Below are 22,530 nucleotides of genomic sequence, written 5' to 3'. Positions count from 1 at the left end.
TTGACTGAGTCAATCCATCTCATCTTGGGACGTCCTCTTTTCCTGTTGCTTTCAGGTTCTAATGGCCATTCAGAAATTCACTTAATTCCTCTTACAATTATGAAGGGAAGAACAGGATCCGGTGGCCATTCCATCTTTGATTCTTTTAGCATGGCCCACACAACATTTCACATTTTCCCAGTCCATTGCCTAAACCCAGTTCAGCAATCACTGGTCACAACCAACAATCTAGTTCAGCGGTGGCGAACCTATGGCATGGGTGCCAGAGGTGGCACTCAGAGCTCTTTCTGTGGGCACACGTGCACAGAGTTCATCGCGGGGGGGTGGGAAATCACCCACACACACACACACACATCTAGGCTAGCCTGGGCACAATCCTTTACCTGGGAGTAAGCTCAGTTGCTGGCAATGGGGCTTGCTTCTGAGTAAACCCTCCTAGGGTCGTGATTCACCCATTCAAAGTGTTGCACAGTTGCTTCATCAAGCTTACTCCCAAGTAACGTGCGCCTCGGAGCCAATCGTTTTTGCTAAACTAAAACCTCAGTATTCAGGTTAAATTGCCGTGTTGGCACTTTGCGATAAATAAGTGGGTTTTGGGTTGCAATTTGGGCACTCGGTCTCGAAAAGGTTCGCCATCACTGGTCTAGTTACTGTGCTTTGCACCAGCTGCAGTTTCTGAACCCTCTTCAAGGATATCCCCAAGGAGAGAACATAGCAGTAGTCTAGATGTAAATAAGGCAAAGATCACTGTGACTGGATCTGACTGACCCAGGAATGGATGCAGCTGATTGACTGGCTGAAGCTGAGCAAAGGCACTCTGAACCTCAGCACCCACTTGGTTTTCTAAGGTGACTGCTGCACCCAACAGCACTCCCAAGCTGCGAACCTGGCTTGTCAAGGGGTGTGAAACCCCTTCCAAGACAGGAAAGATCGCAAGTCCCTGATCTGCCTTTCTACTAACTCAGATAACCTAACTCTTGTTATGATTAAGACTCAGCTTGTTCGCAGTCATCCACCTCTTACTGACTCCAAGCACCATTTCAGAACATCAGCATTATCCTTGAAATTAGAATCATAGGCCTCTTCCGCACACGCAAAATAATGTGTTTTCAAACCACTTTCACAACTGTTTGCAAGTGGATTTTGCCATTCCGCACAGTTTCAAAGAGCACTGAAAGCAGTTTGAAAGTGTATTATTCTGCAAGTGCGGAATGAGCCATAGAATCATAGAGTTGGAAGAGACCCCAAGGGCCATCAAGTCCAACTCCCTGCAAAGCAGCAACACACAATCAAAGCACTCCTGACAGACGACCATCAGACTCTCTTTAAAAACCTCCAAATTAGGTGGGTATTATCCACCTACTGGTGAAACCCCAGCCCAAACTTCCTGATAACCTCTCCGAGTATCTTCATGTTGATATTGAATAGCATGGGGGATAAGGTAGAACCCTGTGGAACCCTATAGGGCACAGGTGTCAAACTCACGGCCCTCCAGATGTTATGGACTACAGTTCCCATCATCCCCTGCCAGCAGCATGCTGGCAGGGGATGATGGGAACTGTAGTCCATAACATCTGGAGGGCCGTGAGTTTGACACCTGTGCCCTATAGGGCATGGGCTCTCACACATTTTCCCCTCAACCAGGTACATCAGTCAACTTTATCTAAATGCTTCTTCCAGGTAGTAGCAGGATGGAATTATGCATTTGAATATTTGGTGCAAGAGACAAATTGCTCCAAGGCTGAATTTCCGGACCTGACTCCTGCCTGCAAGCGTATTCCCGAAGGTGTAAGTTACTCTCTTTGCACAAATCACCAGCTCAGAAAAGTCCATTTTTCCTGATTATGTACACATATCAGAATCGTCTTACGAAGGGCGAATTTAATGTGTTTTCTTCGATATTTGTTGAATCAGACTTAGCCACCAATGAGGGTTGCCAACTCCAGATTGGGAAATTCATATACAGGGGGGCAGAATGTGGGGAGCAGGGTTTGGGGAGGACTGGGGCTCAGTGGAGTGCAATGCCATAGAGTTCTCCTTCCAAAGTTGCTAATTTCTCCAGGGGAGCTGATCTCTGTAGTCTAGAGATCAGTTACAATTCCAAGAGATCTTCAGGTCCCATTTGGAAATTGGCAATCCTAGATGGACATAGAGGGTAACCACCTTGGTCTGCAGCAAAGCAACTGGGTTCAAATCCAGTAGCACCTTAGAGACCAACAAGATTTTGGGGGGATAAGATTTTGAGAGTCAAAACTCCCTTCATTAGATATCAGGTATCTAACAAAGAAAGCTTTGATTTTCCAAAACTTGTATCCCGAAATCTTTTTGATCTTTAAGATGCTAGAAGACTCAAATCTAGCTGTCTTAGGCCATTTCCACACAGTCAAAATATTCTGGATTGAGTAAGAAAAAATATCCCTGTGCAGCCGAGAATTCCACATGGTTCCCAGTGCTAAAGCGGGCCTGCCCCGGTGTTGCCCCGTGATATTTCGCTTACCCCGGGATTTTCAAAAATCGCCAATTTGGAGGTTCTTTTAAAAAATCCTGGTGTGACCCTTCTTGTGCCAGCTACCGTGCGAAAACCTATTATTATTATTATTATTATTATTATTATTATTATTAGTAGTAGTAGTAGTAGTAGTAGTAGTAGTAGTAGTAGTAGTAGTATTTATTTGATTTAATATACCGCCCTATCCCCGAGGGGCTCAGGAGCAGGACTGGTTTATTTTTCCCACTCCGCTGCCTGATCTTTCAATCTGACGTTCTTTCAAGCTGCCACTCAAAAACAACAGCCAATCAGAATGTGGGACACTGGGCATGCTCAGATCTGCCTGCAATGTAAATACAGAAGTCCTGTGTTTGTGCGAAAGAAACTGAAGTATTTCCTCTCAGTTGTCAATGGATTCCTTCAAAAAGTGGGCAGCCATGCAGACAGACATCCCAGGATAAAACAGACCCAGGTTAAAAACCTCAGTGGCTCACAGGTATAATTTTGCCGTGCGGAAACGGCCTTAGGCTGACCCCAAACTCCACGCAGCTTGCAGGGAACGTTGGTGGTAGTATTATTAGTTTTGAAAGACCTCTGAAGTCTTGGTATATCTGGCCGTAGTGGAGTAAGCCAAGTGATTGGTATGCCCACTTTACAGACAGAAAACACCCAAGACAGAGTAAGTGACGTGGCCGGAGCTTTAAGGCAAAATCAGGGCAGAGATCAGACCTGACCTCGCAAGCTACCAGACTCTGATGGCTTCCTGCGGGAAGCTTTTGATGCGCAGCCAAAAGCATGTCAGGAAACAAACACTCCAATATGATCTGTTCCCCGCCCCCCTTTGGCAATGGAAGCAGCATTGTCCCAATTGCCAGAAGAAATAAAAAAGATTAAAACAGCTAAACGATGTTAACTGCAGGCAGAGTGTTCCATAAAAAGGAAGTTGTTAAACTACAGTATCTGCATTGCAGTCTGCAAAAAGGAAGCTTCAATTGATATACACAAAGGCATGAACATTCTGTCCTGGCAGGCTTTGCTGGAATGTATCCATTCATGCCTTGTAAGGAAAACCTCTATGGCAGTGGTGGTGAACCTATGGCACGGGTGCCAGAGGTGGCACTCAGAGCCCTCTCTGTGGGCACACGCAAACAGAGTGCCCCCCTCCACCACATTTAGGCTGGCTTGGCCTGCTGGGCTCAATTATTAGCATTAAACCTAAGACCTAGTTTTGGGGAAGCAGTGTAGGTAACCCTGTTAAGCGCTGTTAAACCCACTGATTTCATGCAACAAACGAAAGCGTGATCCTTTACCTGGGAGTAAGCTCGGTTGCTGGCAATGGGGCTTGCTTCTGAGTAAACCCTCCTAGGGTCGTGATTCACCCGTTGGAAGAGTTGCACGGTTGCTTCAAAGCAAAGCCACCAACTACCACCAAGCTTACTCCTGAGTAACGCATGCCTCGGAGCCAACCGTTTTTTCCTAAACTAAAACCTCAATATTCAGGTTAAATTGCCGTGTTGGCACTTTACAATAAATAAGTGGGTTTTGAGTTGCAATTTGTGCACTCGGGTCTCGAAAAGGTTCGCCATCCCCTCTCTATGGAAAGAGGCTGGCTGGCTGGCTGGCTCATTCATTCTTGTTTTGGCCACATTGGCCTCCTCATTACTTCCCACCACTAGTGGTGGTCAGGTCTTGTGGGACAGGGCTGTGGATAGAGTTACCAGCCTCTGGGAGGAGCCTGGGATCCTCCTGAAATTACAACTGATTTCCAAACAACAGAGGCACCTTCCGCACATGCAGAATAATTCATTTCCAGTCCTCTTTCACAATAGTTTGCAAGTGGATTTTGCTATTCCACACAGCTGCAAAGCGGATTGAAAGTGCATTATTCTGCTCACGCGGAAGGGGCCAGAGATCAGCCCCAGTGAGCAGCAGTGGCATAGGAGGTTAAGAGCTCGTGTATCTAATCTGGAGGAACCGGGTTTGATTCCCCGCTCTGCCACCTGAGGTGTGGAGGCTTATCTGGGGAATTCAAATTAGCCTGTACACTCCCACACACGCCAGCTGGGTGACCTTGGGCTAGTCACAGCTTCTCGGAGCTCTCTCAGCCCCACCTACCTCACAGGGTGTTTGTTGTGAGGGGGGAAGGGCAAGGAGATTGTAAGCCCCTTTGAGTCTCCTGCAGGAGAGAAGGGGGGGGGATATAAATCCAAACTCCTCCTCCTCCTCCTCCTCCTCCATCTTCATCTTCTTCATCTTCTTCTTCTTCTTCTTCTTCTTCTTCTTCTTCTTGACAGTAAATGGCTGCCTTGGAAGGCAGACTCCACCGAGATCCATCCCTTTTCTAAACTCCACCATCTCCAGGCTCTCCCTCCCCACCCAAATCTTCAGGAATATCCAACCTTGGGTTGGCAACTAAAGCTGGCATGGGGGGGAGAGGCATTATAATATTCCCTAAGGGGCCCCAGTAATATTGGCTCTCCCTGGGCTGGTGTTGCCATACTGGGTTGGAAAAATTCCCAGAGATTCCCATGGGAGAGTGGCCCAAAGAAGGGAGCCGGCTTTTAGGGGAATTAGGAAGGGACCCTCAGTGAGGTACAATACCAGTAAAAAAAAGGATGAAATCAAGGGAACTTGAGATTACTGTGGCTAGCCTCAATACATAAGTGCAGCAGGGGATCACAGCTATTAGGATTGCTTAGTGGTGGGATCCAAAAATTTTAGTAATAGGTTCCCATGGTGGTGGGATTCAAACAGTGGCATAACGCCAATGGGGCTGGGTGGGGCATGACGTGGGCGTGGCCGGGCATTCCGAGGGCAGGGCATTGCTGGGCAGGGCTGTGGCAAGGACGCAGCCACTGCGCCGGTCCTTGGGCAGGAAATGAATGCACGCCGGTGCACCTCCTGCTAGACTGTTTGCCCCAAGTTCTGGTGCTACTGCTGAGGAAGGGAGGGGGCCTCAACTAAGGCAAAATCATGTGGCAAAATCCCTCACCAATTAGTAACCCCTCTCGCACAATTTGGCAAATAATTAGTAACCTACTCTCGGGAACCTGTGAGAACCTGCCGGAACCTACCTCTGCTGTGCTATGTTGGAAATTTGTTGGAAATTTGAGGGCGGAGCCTAGGGAGGGGAGGGGCCACAGGGGGGGACAGTGCTATTGAGTCCACCCTCCAAAATAGCCATTTTCTCCTGGGGATCTGATCTCTGTAGTCTGGAGACCAAATAGAACTCTGGGAGCTCTCCAGGCTCCACCTGGAGGTTGGCAACCTAAGCAGCAGCAGTAGGACAATCCAGGCCAACCAATTAAGCCTGCAGAAGCCTAAAGTACTCCAATTTTTGCAGAAACTGGCCTTAAATTTGGTGCGTTGGTTGTTCCTTCCTATCTATGTTCTGTTTCCTTTCCCCCAATGCAGGCAAAAAAGCCACTTCTTGAGATGGGAAATCCACAACAGTGAACTTTGAGATGCATAAACCAGCTGACAATGTTTGCCATTTCATGCTAGATTTCACGGTCACGTTCGTTTGTTTCTTGTTCTTACTTGCTCCCCTCCAGCGTATAGGCAAATGCGTGGCTGTTGCCCATATCAACATGACGAAAGGCCTTTCCTACGCTGTGCAAGAGTGCGGACTGCAAGGTTAGTTACGGATCGTTCCCAATTCAGACATTCTGGCAGTTTAACAGAGGCAGAGTCTGTGGGTGCCTCCGCTAGTGCTGCGATTTGTTTATGCCTGAATGGAGTCATCAACTCTTGTCACTGAATGGACAGAGATGGTATACCACTGGAAAACAAGATCCAGAAACCTTCAATAGCTGGTTTTTGCTGTTGTTATGCCCGTAGCTTGGGGATTTTTTTTTACACTGATAATATGTGATGTTTTTATGATTTTAAGGGGGCGGCACTTGTAAGGTATCTCTTTAGGCATTTAATATATACTAGCGGGCCCGGCCACGCGTTGCTGTGGCTAAGTCTGGTGAAGTGGAAAAGAAAGAAAAGGGGAAGCGAACGGTTCGAACGTGTGTCATTGCACAATGCTTGCAAGGGAGGGGAGGGGCAAGGGGCCCCTCGCTTGGCAACCCGCCCCATCCCTCCCTAAAGTTCTCCATCATCTGCTAGGGTGGGTGGGTCATGTCCAGGTGGCTGGACCTGTCCCTTTCACTCCCTTCTCTTGCAGGCAGAATATGTAGCTGAAAACACGCTGGGAGACATGAGCTACATTGTGTTCAAATTTCAGAACGTTTGGTCCAGCAAACCCCCGGACCTTCCCTCACCTTCCCCTTCCTCTGCTAGGGTGAGTGGGCCATGTGCAGATGGCCCGCCCCATTCCTTTCACTCCAGATGGCAGCGGTTTTCAAGGAAGGCATGGTTGTTTTCCTTGTATCAGAGGGTGCTGCTTTGACAGCCAGCAGATGGCGCTGTTGCGGAACAGAACTGTGGTTCCAACTGTCACAGGTGTGACATGTACACAATAACAGGCACAGTTGTGACATGTACACAACAGGAGGTGTGGAAACAGTATGGAAACCTGGCCACACGTGAATGCAACATTGTGTGAAAATGTCAAAGTAATCAGTCCAGTAGTTTGGGAGATTACCTGTCAGCAGGAAAACGCACTGATAGATTTTTATATACATAGATTAGCAGAGTAAAACAAGGAACAGATTTTCAGTTGCTTTGTTATAAATGAGTTTACTAACTATAAGGGAGGGTTACATGGAAATAAAATAATACATCCTTTCTTTCCTGTTACATGTCTACATTACTATATGCCTTGGTTACACCCTGTCAATGCTGGTGCACTACAGCACGGCATCACGTGCCGTTCTGCTCAAACAAAGAAACAGAGTTAACTTTATAACTTCTGGCTACGTGCTTACCAGCAGGTAGGCAAAGGTGGTCCCACTGACCAATGACTAATCAATAGAGCAGGTCATAAAACAGTGACTTCAGAAACTGGTTTACATACAAACAGTTAACCCTTTCATGACTGAGTTGTAACAGACACTTGCAACTACCGGTAATCTCAAGTGGGAATCTGGAAAGGCAACATATACATTTCCTAAATAAATCAGTGTCCTATTTGTGCAGCATCTGACCAGGGATCAATTGGGATTTTCAAACAGCCCTGAAGCAAGCTGAGCTGAGTAGCCCCTGCAGTTAGAGATTGGTCATAGAGCTACCAGTGATTCCTAGAGCTACCCTTTGTCACTTGTGGGTTGTATCCGGAATACAGCATAAACCACTTATTGAAGGGGATGACTTTCCTCTTTGTTTTTGGATCTTGTTTTTCAGAGGTATTCTGGATATGAGTGACCTACCAGGACCACCCCCCAAGTATTTCTGACCAAGCAAAATGGTGGAAACTGGTCAGATAGAGCAGTGATGGTGAATCTTTTTGAGACCGAGTGCCCAAATTGCAACCCAAACCCCACTTATTTATCGCAAAGTGCCAACACGGCTATTTAGCCTGAATACTGAGGATTTAATTTAGAAAAAACCGGTTGGCTCCCTCTTCCTTCACCCCACCCACTCGAGCAGGGGCCAGCCTGCTGTAGCCTCCAGCAAGTCCCGTGCTCACCGCTCTGTGCCTCTCTAGCACCTCTGCCCCCTCTGTGCCCCCTCCCCGCCTCCCCAGGCAGCAGCCACCCGGAGCACAGGCACCAGGCCCGCTAGCCAAGTCCTCCCCGCTCACCGCAGTGCTTGCACATCGTGCTCAGTGGCCCAGCCCAGCCTAGATGTGTGTGGGGTGTGTGTGTGATTTTCCGCCCCCCACATGACGAACTCTGTGTGCACATGCCCACAGAGAGGGCTCCGAGTTCCACCTCTGACACCCGTGCCATAGGTTCACCATCACTGAGATAGAGGACACTTATTACCCTCTATAATCAAGATCAGATGTTTTGAGCTATACGGGTGAAGTGTATGCCATTAAACGTTGGACGTTGGGTTCAAATCTTTACTTGGTCCTAATATCAGGCACTCTTTCTCAACCTGTCTCACGAGGCCTCTTTTCCTGGGGAGGTTCTATGATGCGGTGGGTCTTTTTTGTTGGTGGCAGCCAGAAACCGTGAAATTTGCATACATTTTGCGCAGCTTTTCCACTACAAGGTTGTGCTGTTACTAACATGGAATCCACAAGATCCAACAATTGGGTTTTTTCCCCTCTGTCCCGGATAACTGATTGCCAACATATCTCCTATCCTGCAGCTGTATTCTTTAAGAATGTCACTATGTGAATCTGAGCAGCAGTGGCGTAGTGGCTAAGAGCAGTGGCTAAGAGCAGGTGCACTCTGATCTGGAGGAACCGGGTTTGATTCCCATCTCTGCTGCTTGAGCTGTGGAGGCTTATCTGAGGAATTCAGATTAGCCTGTACACTCCCACACATGCCAGCTGGGTGACCTTGGGCTAGTCACAGCTTCTCGGAGCTCTCTCAGCCCCACTTACCTCACAGGGTGTTTGTTGTGAGTGGGGAAGGGCAAGGAGATTGTAAGCCCCTACAGGAGAGAATGGGGGGACATAAATCCAAACTCTTCTTCTTCTTCTTCTTCCTCCTCCTCCTCCTCCTCCTCCTCCCCCCTCCCCCCCTCCTCCTCCTCCTCCTCCTCCTCCTCGGGATGTTCCGCATTCTCATTTTCCTCATAACTTCCTGTTTCTGAATGAGTTTTGTTCTCTGTAGTGGTCGATTCACTATTACCCCTTTTTTTGTCTGGGATAAAAACCTGCAGTTTAAATCCACAGGATTCACACTGGACATTTAAACTGCAGTTTTAATACACTGGACATAAACCAACGTAATATCAAATCGACCACTAGAGGGAGCAAACACGTTGGACAGCCCCCCACCCCCCGAAGAAACAGGAATTTGTAAATAAAGAAAATGAGCAGAAAAGCATCTTATTTGTGGTTTACGTGGATTACCACTATGGCAATGTATTCTGGCTATAAAACTCCACAATTTCCCCACCCATTTGGAGATTATGCTTTTTAACTGCTGATGTTCACCTGCCCATAAATCCACTTCATCCACCCCACAAAGATGATTTTTTTTTAAAAAAACTACCCTTCTGTGGATTTAACACTTTAATCTCATGGATCTTTTAATTAACTGAACATCTTTGGTTTTCCCTTCAGTCATGGAAGATGTTGTTTCTCCCAGTCGTAGCTGTCCGGGTTGTCCCAGGTCTCTTGAGACTAACAGTTCAAAACTGGAGATGCCAATGAAGGCAGCCTTGGAGAAGTATAACTTGGAGAGCAACGACGAAGCCTATTATAAAGTGGAAGAAATATCAAAAGCTACAGCCCAGGTCTGAATTCTGTTGCTGCTGTCATATTCTGATTTAGTGTGGATCGGCTTCAGACCAGTCCTAACCTTTGAATTTAGCCTCTTATTTGTTTGTGCGATGCAGATATTTTGCCACAGGGACAGCAGTGCTACGCTAAATAGCATACTGGTTAGAGCAGTAGGACTCCACCCTGCCCCAGATTCAAATCTCTAAAATATGTTGCTGTCAAGCAGGCATTCAATACAATACAAGAACCTTTATTAGGCATATTAAAATAGGCTCCAGAGCATTACAGACATTTCTGAAGTACAAATCAAAAGTACATTCAAAACACAGACAGATAAACTGTATCTAGCATTGGACGTTACTTAGAAAATTCTGTCACTTGTAAAAGAAATTTTGCTACTGTCGAAGGCTTTCACGGCCAGAATCACTTGGGTGCTGTGTGGTTTCCGGGCTGTATGGCCGTGTTCTAGCAGCATTCTCCTGACATTTCGCCTGCATCTGTGGCTGGCATCTTCCTCTGAAGATGCCAGCCACGGGCAAACAATCGAGGAAAATGCTGCTAGAGAACTGACCATATGAAACAACCTAAATACTTTTGCTACTTGGCCTCTGTGTTATTTAACAAAAGCTCCACAACAGAGTTGTCAGAGTCTCTTTCAGATTTGTCTAAGACCCGCCCAGGAGAGAAATTCCTAATACCCACATATCTTGGACAGTCAAGTATAATGTGAGCAAGAGTCTCCACTTGGTTTTTACAGTGTGGACAGACCCGATCCTGGAGAGGGATAGATAGGTAACGACCCTTTGTAATGGCCAATGGAGAAAGTATTGCATCTGGCCCTTGTAATAATCCCATCCCTGCTGAGGGTTCAGTTAATAGTTCTAAGATATTTGGCTATGTGTGCACCCTGTTCTGGTACTATTCCGACAGAAGAGGGGTGGAAGCATGATTCTATTTAAGCATTTTGCCCAACAAGATGTGGTATTCCTGCTCTAAGAAGTCTGCTTTTTAAGGTTTGCAGAATCTCTCTGGGTGAGAACATACAGAGATCTTCAAATATTAAACCCAGAGAGTAGATTTTTGATTTAAGAAGTTGATACCATTCGGAGGCAAAGAGGTCTGGCAAGCACAATATATAATGTTATAAGCAGGCATTTCCTTATAGAAAACACATCACGAATTAAAATGGCGAAAAGCGGCTCTATTAATCCATGCTTTACCTGGGCTTTTGCATTTCAGGTTGTGGCTGGAACTAAATACGACATAGAATTCATCATTGTAAAGACGAACTGCTCTAAGGCAGACTTCCAGGAGCTGAATGAAGACTGCAGCCCCAAAGAGGGCGGAGTAAGTTGGAGGCAGCCATTCCGAAGGGAGTGTTACCTTTTTTTCCTAAACAAGCTAATTCACTGAAATTGAGATTCTAGGCCAGTGAAATTGAGATTCTAGGCCAGTGAAATTGAGATTCTAGGCCAGTCTAATACACTGAAATTGAGATTCTAGGCCAGAAATTGAGATTCTAACCTTCCTAATGCCGCGACCCTTTAATACAGTTCCTCATATTGTGGTGACCTCCAACCCTAACATTTATGCATTTTACAGACGGAGAACACTGAGGCTCATTCCGCACATGCAGCATAATGCACTTTCAAACTGCTTTCAGTTCTCTTTGAAGCTGTGCGGAATGGCAAAGTCCACTTGCAAACAGTTGTGAAAGTGGTTTGAAAACGCATTATTTTGCGTGTACGGAAGGGGCCTGATACAGAGCGTCTTAGGTGACCCCTGTGAAAGGGTCGTTCGACCCCCAAAGGGGTCCCGACCCCCAGGTTGAGAACCACTGTTCTAGGCAAACAATATTCCAATTCCATATGCTTGTCTTTAGCTTCAAGGACTAAACATGGCAGCTAGGAAAACTGATCCCCTGGCATTTTATTTCTATCTCCTGGCATCTTATTTCTATCTCCTGGCAGAGATCTGCTTGCCATGTCAAAAGTCCCAAGCTCAGTTCTCAGCATCTCCAGTTAAAAGACCCAAGGTAGTAGTTGATATGAAAGACTTCAGCCTGAAACCCTGGTCTGAGCAGCCTAACCTTCAAGGACCAACAGTCTAATTCAGTATAAGGCAGCTTCCAGGGGATGTTTTTGGGGAGAGGCTGTGGCAGATGGTCCCAGGTTCAAACCCCGGCATCTTCAGTTAAAAGCATCCGGTGATGAGAAAGATCTTCACCTGAGACACCCTGGAAAGTTGCTGTCAGCCTGAGAAGACAGTGGCCAATTATGCATGGGATGCTTACCTCGGGGCTCTTTGCTGTGCAGTGGGGTTGTAGTGGGGTCTCTTCGCCTCTCTCTGTATACACGTAAAGAGGTGCTCCCTGCTGTGCAGCTAGTCTGCTAAACTCTGCCGGGTTTCTGCTTTGCTTGATTCTCTTAACTTCACCCATCAATTCACTCTTAAAGGCACAGATCTCATCACACCCAGTAGTCTCAAGATTGCTGGCTTTGTTAAAGCCATATTTTGACGTTGCTGTTATTGCAGTTATATCAATATTGTAGTCCCTTTTCACAAACCCCCCACAAATGAAAGAGACAAAGCAGCTCCCTGGACTACACACTGCTGAAGAAGGGGGCCATGTCCTAGAGCTGATATTCTCTCCCCTCCCACCCTCCATACACATGCACACGTACACACACACATACGTCTTGCTGCTGCTGCCACGGAAGGAGAGAGAGGATTGTTATTAAATGGTTAGCCCACCATTCCTAATTCATTCTACAGACATCTACCCACACAGCCTGTTGTTAACTGCAATGGCTCTGGAAGTAATAGCGTGAGGGAAATAGCTGATCTGCCATTTAGAAGTTTTCAAATGCAATTTTAAAAAACTGTGATTTTACACTGATCATCTTTTTATACTGGTATATCGATATTACAAATATAATAACAAATATCAAAGTAATAACAAATCTGAACAGATTCTATGCATGCTATTTGCCCGGGGGGAGAGGAGCAGTGTTCAAGGGAGTGGGACGGGTGAAGTTAGTAGGGTGGTGGTGGGCGGAGGGAAGAGGTTCAGGGCAAAGCTGCGCTCATCGGCAAATCTCCCCCACTCGGGTGGCAAAGAAAATTAAAGTCGTGCTTCAACTGGTGTTGTTGGGTGTGGGGAAAAGGGAAATTGAAAGCAGGGCTTGGGAAAATACACCCGTAGAAGAAATCTTGCCACAACGGTCATTCACCCCTGCTGTTCAGCAGACACCTTGTGCATAGTGGCATAGTGGTTAAGAGCAGGTGCATTCTAATCTGGAGGAACCGGGTTTGATTCCCCGCTCTGCTGCCTGAGCTGTGGAGGCTTATCTGGGGAATTCAGATTAGCCTGTACACTCCCACACACGCCAGTTGGGTGACCTTGGGCTAGTCACAACGTTTCGGAGCTCTCTCAGCTCCACCCACCTCACAGGGTGTTTGTTGTGAGGGGGGAGGGGAGGGAGATTGTGATCCCCTTTGAGTCTCCTACATGAGAGAAAGGGGGGATATAAATCCAAACTCCTCCTCCTCCTCCTTCTCTTCTTCTATTGTTGATCTTGTTGGCCCAACGGAAACAAGATGAAGTTTTATTTGTAGGTCCTTTGGGCACGCATGCACATTCCATCAGTGCTCAAGCCAGCTGCACTCACCATTTCAGCTTGTACGTGTGATCATTTCTGACTCGAGGCATGGCGATGCTCCATTTTGTTTTGGTGACAGGAAAAACTTCAGTGCACCGCCTCGATCCATGTGATACCCTGGAAGTCGGAAATCTTTCCTAATGTGACCTGTGAGCCACATCAACATAGAAGAATGTCTATGGTATGAATTCTATATTGCTCTTTCCCCACTCCCTGCTTCTATCACCAACATGATTAGCAAAGTGAGATAGGAGAAACATCAATCAACTTTCCAAGGAGCCAATGACCATTCAGTTGGGTGGTGGAAAACACCATCAAGTTTCAGCTGAGTTATGGTGAGCCCATAGGGCTGTGGTGGCGAACCTTTGGCACTCCAGATGTTATGGACTACAATTTCCATCAGCCCCTGCCAGCATGGCCAATTGGATGATGGGAATTGCAGTTCATAACATCTGGAGTGCCAAAGGTTCGCCACCACTGCCATAGGGTTTTCATGGCAAGAGAGGAACAGAGGTGATTTGCCTCTATTTAGGAACTGTAGATTTCCTTGTTAGTCTCCCTTCCAGAAGAGCTCTGTGGCCACGGGCATAGGGGGGAAAAGTGGCACCTGGGGCAAAATGGTGCCTAGGCACTGTTCCCTGCAACCCCGCACTGCCCTTTGCAGACCCCCCTCATTGCCCTGCCCCCCGCCCGGCTCCCCACTTACCTTTTTCTGTGGGCTGAAAACAACTTTCTGTTGGCTGAAAACGGGCCGGGCTGGTGGGGCGGGGCCAGGCCTGGTGAGGTGAGGTGAGATAGAGGCTTAGAGACAGCTTCTACTCTAGAGCTGTGGCGATGCTAAACTCCGCGGCTTCGTGTTGATGTGTTTGGGGCTGTGTAGGGATGAGTGGAGGAAGGGGAAAGTGAGGATGGGGTATGAGTCTGAAATTGTGTGCATCGAGGAATGCTGCTGTAAATTTCGTTGTGCGTGCACAATGACAATAAAATGCTTATGCTTATAGGGCGAGGGGGGAAGGGGGTGGAGATGGCGCACCCCCCATCCCCTTATAGCTACGCCTCTGTTTGTGGCATAAAGCAGTGAGCTTCACTACTGCAGTCAAAGCTTAGCTCACAACTGTTGAGTTCAGTCCCAACAGAAGTTGGTTTTAGGCAGCTGTTTCAAGGTTGATTCTGCCTTCTGATGTTGGTAAAACGAGTACCCGGCTTGCTGGGGTAAAGTGCAGATGACTGCAAAATGCAGTGGTGAGCCCCGCTGTAAACAAAGTCTACCTAGTAAATGTTATGCTGTGACATCACCCCAAGGGTCCATAATGACCGGATGCTTGCACAGAGGACTCCTTTTACCTTCCTTCCAAGTGCTAACCAGGGCTGATCCTGTTTCGCTTCCAAGATCTGATGAGTGTGGTCCAACCTGGGCCATCCAGGTCACGACAATCACTCAGCCTATCATAATTAACAAAAAAATCCTGAATTTCTAATATATGGTGAACAAGGACATCTCAGTAGCCAGTTAGTAGCAGGAGTTAACCTATTCATTCAAGAGTGTGGTCTGCCATCAGAGCCAGCCACATGCTGATAGTGATTCTGAGTTGCTTTGATCAGCAGCTACCCCAGACCTGGGCATTATACGGCCCACGGGCCACATCCGGCCCGCCGGATGACCCTGACTGGCCCCCCTGCCTTTTGGCCCGGCCCTCCACAATATTTTCTGTTTCTTATGCGGCCCCATGGAAAAAATAATTGCCCACCCCTAAGCTACCCTCTAGCCTTTATACTGAAAACATTTGAAATCTCTGCAGACCATCGAATACTGGGTTTGCATTGGTGTAGAGACACAGAAACAGAAACTAAGGCCCCTTCCGCACACACAAAATAATGCGTTTTCAAACCACTTTCACAACTGTTTGCAAGTGGATTTTGCTTTTCCGCACAGCTTCAAAGAGCAATGAAAGCAGTTTGAAAGTGCATTGTTCTGCATGTGCGGAATGAGCCTAAGTTCTTTGGGTAGACTGGCACAAGGTTTCCAAAGCACTGTGAACTACAAATTCCAGCATAGTCCTTTGGAGCCGAACAGCCAAGAGTCCCGTACCACCTGCTTGGTGCCAGCATGGCGTAGTGGTTCAGAGCAGGTGGATTCTAATCTGGAGAACCAGGTTTGATTCCCCGCTCATCCACATGAGTGGCAGAGGCTTATCTGGTGAACCAGACGTGTTTCTGCATTCCTAAATGCCTGCTGGGTGACCTTGGGCTAGTCACAGTTCTCTCTGAGAACTCTCTCAGCCCCACCTGCCTCACAAAGTGTCTGTTGTGGGAAGAGGAAGGGAAAGGAGCTTGTAAGCCAGCTTGAGTCTCCTTACAGGAGAGAAAGATGGGGTATAAATCCAAACTCTTCTTCTTTATTACAGCATAAGGTCTGATGACCCATGGGTCATCTTTTGTCAGATGCATGAAGTGCAGCTGACAAATATATACACCTCTAGGGATACAAGCAGGAGGGAGGGGGAGATGCTCTACAGCCGTGGTGGCGAACCTATGGCTCTCCAGATGTTCATGGATTACAATTCCCATCAGGTCTACCACTTGGCCATGCTCTACCACTTGAATCATTTTCAAGGTTTGGGTTTTGACCTTTAAAGCCTTACGCGGCCTAGGACCTTCGTACCTTCGGGACTGCATTACCCCATATGTCCCTACTCGCCCTCTGCATTCAGCAGAGGCAAATTTACTGGTGGTCCCCGGCCCCTCCGTGATGCGGCTGGCCTCCACGTGGGCCAGGGCCTTTACGGCTCTGGCCCCGGCCTGGCGGAACACTCTCCCTCCAGCTGTCCAGACCCTGCGGGATCTTGGTGAATTCCGCAGGGCCTGTAAGACCGAGTTGTTCCGCCGGGCCTTTGGAGCAACCAGCCGCTGAGTATGGCGCCCCTGCTCGATTACATCAAGATTATCCTCCTATAGAGGAGTCCGGCTGCTCCCTAGGGGAGGGTTTTAAAGGAAAGGATTCATCGGGTGCCTTTTATTATGATTTTACCGCTGTTTTAATGAAATTTAGTATGTTTTAATGTTGGAGCTTTTATGGGCTGTTGTTGTTTTAATTGTATGGTTTGCCCCCTAACTTGTTTGCATTAATTTGTTGTACACCGCCCGGAGCCCCTTGGGGATAGGGCAGTATAAAAATTGAATAAACAAACAAACAAACATCTGGAGTGCCATAGATTCACCACCACTGCTCTACAGCAACCTTTCTCGGGACAGTCTGCTTCCCTCCAAAGGATCCTGGAAACTGTAGTTCTTTGAGACTTCTAAGAATTCTGTTATACATCTTGGGCTCTCTCACAGAATTATCGTAGATTTTGGGGATTCAGAATTGTCCAAAACCCATCAACATGTGGAGCATCCGTCAGTCATAAGCCTGAACCAGGGGTCTGCAAACTATGGCTCTCCAGATGTTCATGGACTATAATTCCCATCAGCCCCACCACTTGCTGGCATGCTGATGGGAATTGTAATCCATGAACATCTGGAGAGCCATCGTTTGCAGACCCCTGGGGCCCTGAACAATTCCAGACATTTTAACATTTCAAGGGACGTTTTGGGTGTCTGAACTAAGTTTGGAAGGAGAGATCACATGTCAGTAGCTCTGTATCCTCTGCCGTTTCCATGTTTCTTTTGTGGGTTCTTGCACATTATGGCCAAGCTTGAAATTTCAGAGCAGGTTGGGCAAAGAACTCTAGCAACTCATTAAGTCTGTGATGCTGGTTTTTCAGTTCTACGCCTGGCCTCCAGGAATGACCCCTTTCCGAGCGTTTGCGATGCGTCATGGAGAAAGCCCACCCTTCACCGAAAGTGAGCAAACAGCTGGAAGTCAAACGGCTCCTCTCCCCAGCTCAAGAAAACGTCTGGGGGCTGCACCGTCCCGTGAATCAAGAAACAGACAGGGACCAACAAAAGAACCAACAAAAGATCAGCCTTCTAAGGAATCGCACGAAGATGGGAACAAGCAAGAAGAAACCTCACCGGAACCAGTGGTCAAAACCCTGGAAGATCAACTAGCCCCTGCAAAGCCTTGTGGGGGAGAAGAAGAGCCCAATGAAAATGGCGCCAGATGTCCCAAATCTGACTCACAACAAGACAGCAGCGAATCTTCTGATTTTTCTGTGTCTGATTTATTCCCGGAACCAGATGCCCCCAAGTGTCCGGGGAAACCATGGAAACCGGTTACGGCTCCCCGGTCAACCGAACCGGAAGTACCTATTGGTGCTGAAGCTGATGCCGAACAGCAGGAACCAGCTCAAGAAGATTTTAATTTGGCCGATGCGCTCTCTTTATATTAAGCCCCTGGGGCTCAGTGAAAGAGCCGCACTTGCATACATGAGGTTCCCCAGTTCAAGCCCAGCCATCTCCAGTTTTAAAGGATTGGGTAGGAAGGGGTGTGAAAGACTTCCACCTGAGGCCCTGGAAAATCTTGCAGGCTGAGCAGATAACACTGATTTCATTAGGCCAATGGTCTGCTTCAATATAAGGCAGCTTCATGCTTTCACCCCAATCTTTGCAGCTGTGGCAGCCTAGAGCAGTGGTGGCGAACCTTTGGCACTCCAGATGTTATGGACTACAATTCCCATCAGCCCTTGCCAGCATGACCAATTGGCCATGCTGGCAGGGGCTGATGGGAATTGTTGTCCATAACATCTGGAGTGCCAAAGGTTCGCCACCACGGGCCTAGAGAGACCTGGGCGGCCTACAAACATAACTGGGAAACAAGCCACGAAAGATTTCTCCTCCCACTGTTATTTCCTGCTTCCTTCCAACTTTTTCTCACATCCCCCCCCCCTTTCCCCATGTTACCAGTGGGCTGCAGTAGGTATATTTATCTCTATGCCTATTAAAGGTTAATAAAGAATAAAGAATAAAGGTATATTTATCAGACATGCACGTACCATATTCCTTTTTTTCTTCCAGAAGAAAAATCAAAGCCAAACATTTCACAAATCAGTTCCAGCGACGGGGGAGGGTGTTTATTGACGGCACAGGCACCAGCCAATACGCATTTGCTGCAAATGTGCAGAAGTGGCTTTCCCGGCACTCAACCCTGTAGAAAAAAACTGGTTGAGTACACTTCTAAATGCTCAAATAATGTTATGTTTGTATGTAGCCTTGGCCAGCGAGTCCTTTTTATGAGCAGGCTGCAAGGGCGATGAAGCTTCCTGAGCTAGATTTTTTTCCCCCAGGATTATAGTAGTGCTGAAACAGTAAAAAAAGAAAAAAAGAAATTACATAACCATCCTTTCTGTATAGTCGGTGGTTTTTTTGTTGCATTCTTTCCCCCCGGCTTTGCCAAGCAGAAAGCAGGACTCCAGACGTGACGGTGCCATGTACTTTTAACTAGAAACTGCACCACCGCCCTTGAAACCTCGGCCAAGGCGTTTACAAAACTTTGGCTGCCACATAGTCATTAATGCAGTGTTTCCCAACCTTTTCGAGGTCAGGGTACCCTTGACCTCACTCTTCAAATCTCACGGTACCCCTGCCGCCACCCTCCACCTTCCCCTCCCATTGCCCCTGCTTGCCACACCCCCCACCTTCCCCTCCCAGGGTGAACATAAGAACATAAGAAGGAGCCTGCTGGTTCAGACCAGAGTCCATCTAGTCCAGCACTCTGCTACTCGCAGTGGCCCACCAGGTGCCTTTGGGAGCTCACGTGCAGGAGGTGAAAGCAATGGCCTTCTGCTGCTGCTGCTGCTGCTCCCGAGCACCTGGTCTGCTAAGGCATTTGCAATCTGAGATCAAGGAGGATCAAGATTGGGAGCCAGAGATCGACTTCTCCATAAATCTGTCCAAGGGAAGCACTGAGGGTGGGGGTGGCCCCATGGGCCAGCTCCATGTCCTTGCTGGCACTAGTGGGAGACACCACAAAAATGAGGGGGGGGGCGGTAGTGTTGCCGCGGTACCCCTGGGACATGCTCATGGCACCCCAGGGTACCACGGAACCTTGGTTGAGAATGGCTGCATTAATGTATATAGATGTGCAGGGTCAGCTTATTAAAATTAGTCACCAAAATGGCAACCTACTTATGGTGACCCTGTAGGGCCGTGGTGGCGAACCTTTGGCACTCCAGATGTTATGGACTACAATTCCCTCCCAGCATGGGCTGATGGGAATTGTAGTCCATAACATCTGGAGTGCCAAAGGTTCTCCACCACTGCTGTAGGGTTTTCAAGCAAGAGACACTCGGCCATAGTTTGCCATTGCCTGTCTTTGCATAGCGACCTGGTATTCTTAGTGGTCTTTCATCTGTATACTGACTAGGGGCAACTCCGCTTAGAAGAAAAAGAGTTTGGATTTATACCACACCTTTCTCTCCCGTAAGGAGACTCAAAGTGGCTTATGATAATTCTCATATTCATTTGGGACTATATTCCGATGCGGAAGCTTACACTTTTCTTGAGCTGTTTCCTGCATCGAAGCCAGGCTTGGCGGGAGCTTCTGCATCAATGCGTGGCCGATGCAAGTTCCCTGGGGCCGTGACGCCTGACAAACGGGCCCTACAGGCTGTGAAAACAGCTGGCAGAGCCTGCGCTCCAAGCACAGCGCCATCGCGAGCCCCTGAAAAGCTGCCTACCTTTTCCTTCTGCCTTCCGTCGGCTTCTGAGTAGGTCCAGGGGACATGTTCCCTAGGCCAGAACGACGGCTGAAGCCTGATGGAGGCAAGGAGGCGTGTCCCCCACTCCCCCCCCCCTCAGAGCCGACATGTGAAGGTAGGGAAAAGGCAGGGAAGCTGTTCGAGCCGCCACAGGAATATGCGCCGGGCTTCCACCTGCTGCTGTTAAACGGGCCGGGCAACGGTGGCAACTTCAAGCGTGATTCCAAAAAAAAAAATCTCGGGCCTTGAAGCGAAGTTTCGAAGCATGCCGCCTTCGCGCCACTTCAGGGGAGCAATGCAGCAGCGCCTCCTGTGCGAACAGTGCCCCAGGGACCATTTTTTTCCCGTCCCTGGGGCACTGTTTTTCCTCTGTGTGGAAACAGCCTTGATCACTGCACCTCAACTGAAGGTACTACCCTGTTTCCCCGAATATAAGACATCCCCGGAAAATAAGACAAAGTAGAGGTTTTGCTGAAGTGTGAAATATAAGGCATCCCCCAAAAGTAAGACGTGGCAAAGTTTTTGTTTAAAAGCATGTCCGACAAACAGAACACAGAAAAATAAGACATCCCCTGAAAATAAGACATAGTGCATCTTTGGGAGCAAAAATTAATATAAGACACTGTCTTATTTTCGGAGAAACATGGTAACATCTGAATCTAACTATCCATCTATCTATTTAATGCTTCTCAGTTCAGCCAGTAGATGGCAGCTTTTTCTAAAATGGTTCCCCAATGGCTTTTGTGGTTTCAATTCTTTCTTCAGCACTTTGTTGTACTAATTTGCAGAAAGATTGTATGCAGGCATACCTGAACACGGCCAAAAAATGACATTCATTTGGCTGATCAAAAAGCGTCAGTCCTGTCACCGGAGTGACAACCTCAGACATTTCCTGTCTAAAAAGTCAACAGGCATCCCCTTCATGCTTGCCAAGGGGTAAAGACAAATTCAATCAGTGGTGGGATCCAAAAATTTTAATAACAGGTTCCGATGGTGGTGGGATTCAAACAGTGGCGCCGCCGCACACACGCACCTCCAGTCCCTATTGGGCAGGGAGGTTGCTTTAGTAACCCCTTCTCGGCACTCAGAAAAAATTAGTAACAACTTCTAGAGAAGTGGTGAGAACTGGTTGGATCCCACCTCTGAATTCAATTCAGCGGGATTTATTTCTAAGCAGACATCCTTCAGATTACACAGAAACGATCTTAGCCACTAGCACTGGCCTTCAGCTCAGGTTGTTCGTTTGTTTTCAATGGTAGGCAGGCAGGTGGAGAATTGGGAACAGGAAAGCAAGTATCCCCATTGGAAATCTGCCACGAGGTAGATCCCAGGGCTGGGAGGTATTTTATGAAATGAAAAGCTGGCAGAAGACCCTCCCCCTGAAATAACCCAGAGGTGGGATCCAGCAGGTTCTCACATATTCCCGAGAGTAGGTTTCTAATTATTTGTGTGTGCCGAGAGGGGGTTACTAATTGGCGATTTTGCCACATGATTTTTGCCTTAGTTACGCCCCTCCTCTCAGCAGTAGCGCGCAGAACTTGAAGCAGTCTAGCAGGAGGTGCACCGGCGTGCGTGGCAGCCTGCGCCTGCGTGCATTCGTTTCCCGCCCAAGGACCGGCGCAGTGGCTGTGTCCTTGCCACAGCCCCGCCCAGGAATGCCCCGCCCCCAGAATGCCCGGCCATGCCCCCGTCGTGCCCCGCCCAGCCCCATTGGTGCTACGCCACTGTTTGAATCCCACCTCCATGGGAACCTGTTTCTAAAAGTTTTGGATCCCACCACTGAAATAACCTGTAAATAAGCAGAGATAAGAAACTGTGGCCTGAAATTGGCGTCCAGGGCGTGCCAACGGCCGACCACCTCTGAACATCTCTTGCCTTGAAAACCCTGCAGTGTTGCCAAGTTTTCATGGATGAGAGCCCACTTCATTGGTTGCATAAAGTGGATTCTCAGTCAGCAGAACACACACACACCCACACACTACAGTTGCCAACTCCAGATTCCTGGAGATTTATGGGGGAGTTGGGGGAAGGAATAACGCATGGGGTCCACCCCTGCTCTCAAAGCAGGTGTTTTATCCAGGAGAACTGATCTCTGTCACCTGAAGGTCAGTTGTAATTCCAAAAGGTCTCTAGGTTCCACTTGAAGGTTGGTAGTCGAAATAAGAACATAAGAACAAGCCAGCTGGATCAGACCAGAGTCCATCTAGTCCAGCACTCTGCTACTCGCAGTGGCCCACCAGGTGCCTTTGGGAGCTCACGTGCGGGATGTGAAAGCAATGGCCTTCTGCGGCTGCTGCTCCTGAGCACCTGGACTGTTAAGGCATTTGCAATCTCAGATCAAAGAGGATCAAGATTGGGAGCAATAGATCGACTTCTCCTCCATAAATCTGTCCAAGCCCCTTTTAAAGCTATCAAGGTTAGTGGCCATCACCACCTCCTGTGGCAGCATCT

The 22,530-nt window shown here is 47.9% G+C and overlaps 1 protein-coding gene across 1 annotated transcript in view; it reads left to right on the top strand.

The window, feature by feature from the left end:
* KNG1 (kininogen 1) overlaps positions 1–18,004 on the top strand; it is a 37,272-nt gene extending 19,268 nt beyond the window's left edge. The window contains exons 6-11 of the mRNA XM_048506939.1: positions 1,681–1,788; positions 6,043–6,124; positions 9,621–9,793; positions 11,019–11,126; positions 13,521–13,622; positions 17,206–18,004. Of these exons, the coding sequence (XP_048362896.1) occupies positions 1,681–1,788; positions 6,043–6,124; positions 9,621–9,793; positions 11,019–11,126; positions 13,521–13,622; positions 17,206–17,772 (1,140 nt within the window). The 3' untranslated portion in view covers positions 17,773–18,004. The remainder of the gene's footprint in view (positions 1–1,680; positions 1,789–6,042; positions 6,125–9,620; positions 9,794–11,018; positions 11,127–13,520; positions 13,623–17,205) is intronic.
* Positions 18,005–22,530: the final 4,526 nt, after the last annotated feature.

Source organism: Sphaerodactylus townsendi, linkage group LG08 (genome assembly GCF_021028975.2).
Source record: "Sphaerodactylus townsendi isolate TG3544 linkage group LG08, MPM_Stown_v2.3, whole genome shotgun sequence".
Taxonomy (NCBI): domain Eukaryota; kingdom Metazoa; phylum Chordata; class Lepidosauria; order Squamata; family Sphaerodactylidae; genus Sphaerodactylus; species Sphaerodactylus townsendi.
The sequence above is the reverse complement of the archived record's forward strand: the minus strand, read 5'-3'. Positions and strand labels throughout refer to the sequence as shown.